Raw genomic sequence first — 10,501 nt, forward strand, 5'->3', positions numbered from 1 at the left:
GAATTTCTTTTAACTATAATATTTGGCTGTATACTGCAGATTATTGCCACCAATGACACCTATGACTGTATACTGCAGATTATTTTTCAATATGCAATACATCTCGTAAGTTACGATATCGCTCGCACAAAAATCAGAATCAGATAGAAAGTATTTTCTTCACCACAGAGTCATAGGTGTTTTTTTTTTTTTACTTTTGATGTTTGTACTTGTTAAAATAGGACAAAAATGGGTCATTGAAAAATGTGGACAAGAAACTCTTCGCTTGTTTCCACGTTTGACTTATTCTGATATAGAAAACAAGTGTTAGGTGACAAGTTTAGTATGAAACTCACACTATCAATAATTTAGATATAAAACCAAAAAAAATAATAGTTTAAATGTGTTTTTGACACTGTATCTTTTTAATTTTCTACTTGGAAGTGACATTTTCCCTTTTAGTTTGACTACGGTGGAATTGAGTCAATATATCAGTCTGAATTTCGTAAAGTTATTACTCTTAATTAAAAGGTTTCTTGGTAATAATCTCTTCGCATAATTAATCATCACCTGTTTCTCCCTTTAATTTATTCTATTACCACAAAATATTAACGTTCAAAATTTTAAAAAAATGACATTTAAATATAGTGATTAATACATAAAGAGTTAACAATAAAAAAATATAGTTATAATATTAAAATTTTTCAAAATTTATATCTAAATTATCATGTGCGTGTGAATTCTACTTGAATTGTCACCAACTATTTATCATAACTGTCACCAATTATTTATCAAAATATACATCAACAATCATTTGTTTTGTTTTCCTACCTTAAATATTATCGCCATTAATGTAGAAAACGGGAACAAATGATTGTTGAAATGTGTTGTTAAATAATGGGAAAATTATATGAAATAGCAAACTATTAATTCAAATTAAATTCTATAGCCATAGTTTATTTTATTTGTAATTCGCAGCAAACATCCCCTTTTTTTGTCATCTGGTTCGGTATACAATTAGCCATTTTCGGTATACAATTACCCATTCGGTATACAAATGTATAAAATGTGTTTGTGTTTGTATAAAGCGAGAGAAAAGTGTATATACAACTACAAATACATATATTTCGTCTTATACACTTATAATTATACAAATACAGATCTTATTATACAAATTACAATGTATAAATGAATTTATACAAAACTGAACAATTTGTATAAAACTGGATGTATCTAGCGAATTATACAGATCAAAAGCTCCATAGCAAACATAAAATTTGTTATGGAGAACAATTATGCAAACTATAACTGTAACATACCAATATGATTTTTATGTTTGCTATATGTGAAACATATAGCAAACATAAAAACATCATAGATACTTCAGATATGAAATTCGAAATTTATAGATATTTTAGGTGGTTTTTGACATTGAATCATACATAAAAATCGAGGACATTAGCATAAAAGGGAAATAAACAATCAGTTCACATTTTATTTATTTTTTAAAAATATTCTCCCTTGATATCCGTTACTTAATTTTACTTTAACCAAAATCCAATTATTAAATGTTTATGCAAATAAATTCCACAAAATAAGCGCCTTTCCTTTTATGGTTCAAGCTCTCATCCTATTTTCTATAAATTCATAGAAGAATTCATTTTTTACCAAATTCATACACTTGTTTTTGTGTATATATATATATAATTTAGGGGTGTACATAATCGGGTTGGTTCGGGTTTTTCAAATATCAAACCAAACCATTTGTGTAAAAAATTTAAATTTATAAACCAAATCAAACTAATAAAATTCAGATTTTTTCGGATTTTTCAACCTCAGGTTGGTTTGGGTTTTTCAAATACCAAAGCAAATCATTGTGTTGAATTTTTAAATTTATAAATCAAACCAAACTAATAAACCTCGGATTTTTTCAAATTTTTGGATTTTTTCGGTAAAGTTTGCATACAAATATATAATTAACTTGTGCTCCAAATATTTCTTTAGTACAACCAAATTACAATTATCTAAGGTGTTTCTTAAGAAAATAACACAAAATATGAGATGAGTGATGACACTAAAATATTCAATAAAATATAATAATGAAATCATCATATAAAATAAATATTGCAAAGTCATAATGAAAATGATCATAATTTAAAAGTACTAATTCATGCTAAAATAAGTTTAATAAGTATTAGTTACATTACTAAATGTTTAAGGAAAATTAAAATTTGATTATGTATTTTAATTGTCTAAACCAATGTAAAACTAAAGAACAAATATTCAATATTATTTTCATTCTTAGTGTTGAATTGATTTTCTTTTTGCATTAGTATTAATTTGATTTTGATTTAAGTTTTATTATAATTATCAACATCTATGAACTATAATCTTTATTGGACCATTCCGAATTCTAAGTTTTAAACTTGAAATAATATATTAAAAGATAAAAACTATGAAATAGTATAAGGAATATTTTAAAATTATATCAATGTACATATTTTTATGTATAAAATAAAATTTTAAAATTACATATAATGTCGGGTTGGTTTGGTCTCGGGTTGTTTTTTTTTAGTTAAAACCAAACCAACCCAAATATAGTCGGCTTTTTTTTTTCAATACCAAACCACTAGTTGGGGTTTTTGTTAGATTTGACTCAATTTGCGATTTGATTCGGTTTTCGGTTCGATTTTGTACACCCCTAATATATATATATATATATATATTTATTAAGGGATGAAGATCTCACTTAAATATAGGAAATAAATGGGAGAGAACTGGAGTGAGAAGCATTACTTTTTTTTTCAATTACTTGCACATTTCAATTATATTTCTCAAAATTGATAGCACTTTCTATGTATGTAGTTAGAAAAAAATAATAAAGAGAATTGAATTTTTTTCCCTTGGCAATTCTTTGAAAGGCAACATAACTTTCAAATTAAAGGTATACATAGAAAAATTCTCTTCTACTTTTTTTATGATTTGGAAGATTTTATTCCTACTAAACATGTGTACTTTCACCCGGTCCCCCATAAAGAACAAAATACATTTGATCTGCATCATCAAAAAGTTGTATAAATTCAACTTTGTACACATTAGGATTATCCGTATGTGTGATTGCTTTATCTACTTCAATTGATTTTCCTTGCTCGTTGAAAATTGTAACTCCAGAACAATAAGCATCATAGGCAGAGTTATCAATAGGAAAATAGCTTGAGCCCATTGGAGGTTCCGGAACACCTGGTGGACTATATACAACACCTCCCCAATCAACGTTCGTTGCAAAACTTTTCAAGTCCGCGAAGAGACTTTGTGACCAGAAACCTACTCGTACAAAGCTTTTGGTCATTAAAAACCACCAATTTCCACTGTCCAAGTCCTTTTTTCAAAAAAAAAATAAATAATCAATAACACTTTTTATGTGATCTCCTGATTATAATACCTATATTTGTATAAAAGCTCTAAATAATATAAGAAAAAGAAAAACAATATAAAATATACCCGATCAATGTACATTTTAGCACCCCAAGGGTCCCCTCCACGGTGTGAAATAGTCTCCATGAATGAACCATCAAGCGGTATGTCCTTGTTTACATGTACAAAGCCGGGACATAGTGTATTGAAGCAATGAATTTTACCAGCCTAAAAGTATAGATACATATCATACATGAATTCTTAAAAATAAGGTAAATAGTTATAAACTTAAAGATCTACTAGTTTAATGAACTCGACATACAAAAGATAATTACCTGAAAATGTATAAAAAGCCTAGTACTAGTATCTCCGTATAACGTTGGGTCCACCTAAAGCACGAAATAGAGATATTGTTTTATAATTATTGAATATTTAGTATTTACTAACAAATGTTCTAATATACATCTTAAAATCACAATATTCAATGGTTAGCACACATGCTTCTTCCACAAAACGATAGAATAATGGAATAAAAAAATTGATATAAACTTACTCTCCAACCAACTTGTAAGATATCTGATCCTTTTTGAATTTTTAGTCGAGATCCACTATGTTGTTGTCCTTTAACTTGAGGATTGTACAAAGCAGTATCCATTCCAGCTCCCGCAAACTTGCTATTTGGATTATATGGAACCCGAGCTATTGCAACCTAAATAAAAAAGTTAATTATTTTTAGTAAATCTTACAGAATACCCAAATTAACCTAAGAATAACTTGTTCCTTTTTTACTTCAAATCCAATTAAATAAAACATGGAAATTAGATAATGAATTTTATAGCCATATACCACCTTATATCCTTGTGAAGATATGTATCTTCCATTTGGCTCACTGTTGTTGTTGCTCTGCATTAGATAATTAATTTATGTTTAGATTTGAAATATTCAAGATATATAACAGTAAATTGGCATAAATCATCTTACAATATCATATTTATCTTCGAATGTGTCATCTTCTGGCGGGGGCATACGTCTTAATCTTATAAGATCATCCCTTGTAATTCTCTTAACAGGAATAGTTCCAAAAGGGCATCCTCCATCTTTAGACCATATTGTCGATGACCTATTAGTTGCCGATGAGGAAGTTGAATCTTTCTTGATTCTAGATAAAGTAGGTTTCATCTGTTTAATCAGATGTTTAATTGCACGTCAATACTATTATATCCAATATGAACAAAATGGTAATGAAATGAAAAAAGAGTAGAGATATGCCTTAGGATGAAAATTATGGTCCTTTAACAATGGGTGATCAAATGCACGTTGTTTGTAGAAATCTACGCAGTCGTATGTATCTCCATATTTAGTCTGTAAACAATCAAAAATTAATAAAATAAGTAGCTTAAGTGACAACAAGATGTACCTGTTAAACACAAAACAATCTCACGAGAACAATTGTTAGTAAATGGTAATACTATTGCCTTAAAAAAGGGGAAAATTCTCAAATATGCCATCAATTTTTGAAAAAAGACTTATCTAGGACATTTGTTAAATTTTTTGTTCATTTCTGCTATTTTTGCTTTGAGAAAAGGTTCATTCATGTCATTATTTATTAACGAAAAATAGTTCTGATAGGTGTGTCCTAAGCCATTGTTATAGAAGCAGAATCAGTACTAGGAGTTAGGGGGTTCTAAATCTTAGAATAAAAGAGAAAAATATTGCATAGCAATACTTCCTTTGAAAAGGAAGAGAGAAATTTTTGTTGATAGTGGTGTTCGAACCCACAACAAATATAGAAAAAGCATTTTCATCGCTCTTCCTTACTACTGAACTATTAATTAATTTTTTATGGAGGATTCACAAGTTAATACACATATATATTTATTTAATTTGCTAATACAAATACAGACTATACCGAAAAGCTAGTGGGGTTCGTCCGCACCCGAACCTCCACCTAGCTCCGCCTCTGATTGTTATGCCCTTATCCCCACTTTGCAAGATAAAATGTAAAAATTGTACTTAATCCGTTTTAATTTATTGGTTTGATTTGACTTGACATAGAGTTTCAGAAAATAATTTTGTTTTGAATCTTGTGATCTTAAATTAAACTATATAAAATGTAACCAACTGCTCTTAAATCTTGTGATTTAAACATGTTATGTGAAAAAATAAAATTAAATAGTGTCTAAAAAGAGTAAAAACTTTTTTAAAAATATATTTAAAAAAAGCAAGACAAACAAATCAAAACAAACTAACCCGTTTAGTCTTCAACTACAAGAAGAGTTTACACAAAGAAGGAAATGGAAGGTTCACCATTTCCCAAAAATCATGTGACAAATGAATGTTTTTATCTAATACAAAAAGTGGTATTATCTAATAAAATGTTTGTAGGGATTTACAAATACAATAAAATAATTTTTTTGAAAAAATAATACCTTTACTGTTTTTACGGCAGGCTTGTTCAAAATTTTTAGTTGTTTCTCTAACTCCGCATCTTCTAATTTGGATAGCTTTTTTTGTCCTTCCACCTCATTATAACTCAAAAGAAGATATAATATCAATAACGTTTGTTGAACAGTTCTTTGATGCATCCTGAAATCATTTCTTTTTATAGGCATGATTCTTAGTTATTTTGAAGAAATTAGACTAATTAATACTACATGAAAGCTCAACACTGAATTTGATTTGCTAGATGTAAGTATTGATACCTTTGCTACTACGAGGAAGACATTATTTTATATTTATAATATAGAGATGTAGAAAAGACTCAGTTGACTATTATGTACAAGATGTTGATTTTATGTGTAGTCTTCTGAACTACATTTGACCATATCTGAAAAGTCTTTTGTTTAATAAATGTTGATTGCCATTTTGTGTTAATATCCAAAATAATAATTAACTTCATTTGACCAAATATGAAAAGACTTTGAATGTTTTTTGTTGGTTCATATCTACATAATATTGAACTATTGAAAAATATGATGTTAAGTCCGGAAAAAAAAAAAAAACTAAACCAATGTGCAAAAAAGAAAAGAATATAAATGCTAATGTACTATTTTGCCTTTAACAATAATTTGATGAATTTAGATAAAATGGAGAATTCTTCAGCAGTCACAAATTGAACTAAAAAGCCATATATATATATATATATAATAAAGTTTCTATTACCCGATATTTTATTTTACCAATTTTTATGTTATTTTTGCAAGATTTTTAATAAGGTAGCTAGATATGTAAACTTTTTTCCTACTAAGGTTTTTAACTAGACAGTATCATTTATAGAAATGTCTTAGGTTAGTTTTCCACATCTCTATTCCTATATTACTGAAATACACGTCTTATGTTTCCTTTATTTCCAATATTTCCTTCTATTTCTAAAAACCTCTCAAATCCCTTGTTTCTCTCCTAATTCTAAATTATTTTATTATGTATCCGAGCTAGTTTTTAATGTATTCGAGCTACATATTATGTATCTGATTTATTTTATAATGTATCCGAGCTAGTTTTTAATATATCCGAACTACATATTATGTATCCGATTTATTTTATAATGTATCCGAGCTACATATTATATATTCGATTTGTTCCCTTGGATGCTTTCATCAAATTAAATATCAACTTGAAAAAACGAAAACAAAACAAATTAACTATACAATTATCTTAATTTTACAATGTAAATTGATTAATTAATTTTTTGAATAAAATATTAACTTAAACCGAAGATCTTTTAAAAATAGCCTTTTAATTTTTAAGAGGTAGTGATAAAGTCGGCATTCTAAGCATAATCAATCAACGATCTGTTTTGATAGCTCCTCCAGTAAATGGTAACCCTATTTTGTGTGCAGACTAAAATCATTACTTTATTAGGTACAATTGCAAAAAAAAATCAAATAAATAAAAAGTAATGCTTCCCACTCCAGTTCTCTCCCATTTATTTCCTATATTTATTTATATTTAAGTGAGATGTTCATCCCTTAATAAACACTTGCATTATTATTTCTCTCTTTCACACATAATATCCAAAATATTTTAATCATCTCTGGGATCTTATCTTAATTTAAAAGACTAATTCTGTTGTTGTGCCTCTTTAAGATTCAAGGTATGTATTAGTGAACTCTTATTTATTTTTACTTGGGAAAAGGACATGATATATCCTTAACTTTGTCATTTAAAATTGATATATCCCTCATTACAAAAGTGGCTCATATATGCTCCTACTATTATACAAATGACTCACATATACCCTTTTCCTCTAACGGAAGTGAAAAAATTAATTTTAATTTTATCTTTTTAATATGTTTTTTTAAAAAAAATATAATCTCATATGGATATATTTAATCCTCCTCACACACAATTTTTTTAACTTTTTTTTGTTTCAACGACTAATTTAAAGTTATTATTTTGATGGTCAAATTTATTTATGTTTCACTAATTTTCTTGTAAAATTTATCGTAGATGACCCTTTTTTTTCAAATACAAAAACTAAATAACAATATAGTCAAAAAAATAGTTTTAAATTATAATATTGCCACAAAAAATTATTTTAAAATTTTCCACTAATTAAGGAACGAAAGAAAATAATAAAATAAGAATAAGAAACTCAAATAATGATAATCAAAGACGTCAAAAAATAATTTATGTATAAAAAAGATTAAAATATACGTTGAACTTTGCTAGAAGTTCATATATACACCTACATAATTTTTTTAAAAAAATTAAAAGTAAAAAATATAAATTTAAAACTATTTTTTTCACTTCCGTTAAATTAAGGGTATATGCGAGCTCATTTTGGAACGGTAGGGGTATATGTGAGTCGTTTGCATACCGGTAAGGCTATAGATGAGCCATTTTCATAACGAGGGGCAGATCAACTCCAAATGGCAAAGTTGAGGGGTATATCAGACTCTTTTCCCTTTTTACTTTATTGTAAAGTTGTGAAGAATTTTTTTTTATATAATTTATGAATACCATATGACAATGTATACTGCAATATGTATGTACCAAACTTAAAGTTAAAATTTATTCATGTTTAAAGCTATTAGACAAGTGATTTCATTCACATTTCAAGATGCAACATACTTTTAAATGCTCAATTTATGGCAGTTAACTTGAGGGAGTTCTTAAAAACTCCACTATTAATACATTTTGTAGCGTTTTTTTTAACTCCCACAATATAAATCATTTTGTGGCAGTTTTATTAAGGGGGTTAGAGAATTTTCAAAAGTTAGAATAGTTTGTGTTGATTATCGACCCTCCTAAATTTGTTTTGTTTATTTTTCAAATTATATATATATATATATATATATTAATTAATGTTGAAAGTTAATTTCATTATAGATACACACATTCTCCGTCTTCATTTCAATTGGATTGTAATCTCTGATTCTTTATTTTTTAATCTATTAAGATAAACTAATTTTTTTTTTTACTTTTTATATCCAATTTCACTTCCATGTTTTATCTTATATATAGTAGTACTACAATTTGTATTAAGATATCTTATAAAGTCATATTCATTAATATTTATTTTTGCTTAAATTTTAATTTTATTTAAGCTTTTGTAATACTAAAGTCAAATTAATTAATTAGTTACTTATTAATAATCATTGAAAAGAAAAAGCTTGTTCTGTGCATCAAAAATAAATAGTAATATTTTCCCTCCAAAACATTAAAAATAGCCTCAAACCAAAATTTCCCACTAGTTGCCTTAAAATTTTCAAAACAACCAAATAACTACCCCCACTTCCCACGTAAAACTCCCACACACAAATTCCATATCATTTTCCCACTAAACTTATTACTTTTCCTTCACCCTCTCCTCTTTCCCTTTACCTCTAATTTTTTTTCTTACTTCATTTTCTGGCAATCTTTTGGGTGAGTGTAAATATTAATTTTTTGCTAAATAATTTGTTCTCCTGTAGGTTATGCACAATGGAATAGATGGTAAATAGTTTTTTGAATATAAATATTGACCTTAATTTTAAATGTAAATATTGATCTTAGTATTATTTAATTTGTAGACATTTTGTATTTTACAAGTTGTTAAACCTAACACATTAATGCCTTTACATATTTTAGGATTTGTTAAAATTTTCATCACATCGTAAAGTTATTTATAGGGGACCTTCAATTGATTTCTGGTAAGCCTCAATTTTATTTTTGTTATTTAAATATAATGTAATAGTTTTATTCTTGATTGGATTTGACTAGTGCAAATTAAAGGATAATTTTGCACATGAGATTGTGATAAATATAAGTATAACTTAAAAATATGTATTTTCCTATTCCGTACACCTAGCTTTTGTTTCTGTAGAAATAATCATGAAATTGTTATTATTCACATAAGTGTGTATGAGAGAACATCAAAATAACTTTCTCTCATCCATAATTTTATATATTTTTTCAAACCAAAGCTTTATATGAATTTGCTTTGGGACTGAAATGAACTTTGATTAATTTTTTCAAGACATACAAAATTATATATATGTATGAATATATGTTTATCTAATTATGTATATATTTTTTTGTTTTAGATTGATCCGGGGATAGACCTTACTTCACCTTGTATAAGAGATTGACTAGCAACAACCTAAATCACCAAACAAATGCTATAGAATTTTTTATATTTAGTTGTTGTGAATGTTTTATCATTTAAAATGTAATGTTGAAGTTATTATACACAAGTTTGTATTACTTTATTTGACATGAGTTTGAACTTATGAAGCTTATAAATATAAATTTTTTTGGTGAAATTTTATTTGCATTAAGTGTGTTATTCAATAAGATTATTTATTTATATTATTTTTAAGGCTTAATGTAAATTGAATTTCATTTTTATTATTATGATAATAATAATTTTATAAAACTCCACAAATCAAATTATGTAAATATTGATCTTATATACAAAAAAATTTAAATCTACAAAAATAATTTTTTTCAAATATTGAGATGATATTGTGAAGGTTCTAAATCGTCACAAATTGATACTGTAAAACCTCCACAAATTTATTAGTCATTTTGTGGGGGGCGTCGTGGAGGTTTACTAAAACCACTACAAATATGCTCGTGGCAAGAGTAATTGTAGCATTTTAAAAAACCGCCACAATTTAATTTG

General features: G+C 26.8%; 1 protein-coding gene across 1 annotated transcript; it reads right to left on the bottom strand.

The window, feature by feature from the left end:
- Window positions 1-2,980: 2,980 nt before the first annotated feature.
- On the bottom strand, window positions 2,981-6,005 carry LOC125843311 (uncharacterized). The gene is made up of 8 exons (XM_049522542.1): window positions 5,823-6,005; window positions 4,663-4,755; window positions 4,375-4,572; window positions 4,243-4,296; window positions 3,947-4,102; window positions 3,729-3,782; window positions 3,481-3,621; window positions 2,981-3,358 (listed from the first exon to the last, which is right to left on the bottom strand). The coding sequence occupies exons 1-8, from the start codon at window positions 6,003-6,005 to the stop codon at window positions 2,981-2,983; spliced, it is 1,257 nt and encodes a 418-aa protein (XP_049378499.1).
- Window positions 6,006-10,501: the final 4,496 nt, after the last annotated feature.

This window comes from Solanum stenotomum, chromosome 10, assembly GCF_019186545.1.
Source record: "Solanum stenotomum isolate F172 chromosome 10, ASM1918654v1, whole genome shotgun sequence".
Lineage (NCBI taxonomy): Eukaryota > Viridiplantae > Streptophyta > Magnoliopsida > Solanales > Solanaceae > Solanum > Solanum stenotomum.

Bases quoted from the DNA above. Each gene is read 5' to 3' on its own strand.
- LOC125843311 (XM_049522542.1), bottom strand. From the start codon at position 6,005: ATGCCTATAAAAAGAAATGATTTCAGGATGCATCAAAGAACTGTTCAA. The intron at 4,573-4,662 runs GCATATCTCTAC...CTGATTAAACAG, and splicing joins ACCATAATTTTCATCCTAAG to ATGAAACCTACTTTATCTAG. The intron at 3,359-3,480 runs GTATATTTTATA...TTTTGAAAAAAG, and splicing joins CTAAAATGTACATTGATCGG to GACTTGGACAGTGGAAATTG.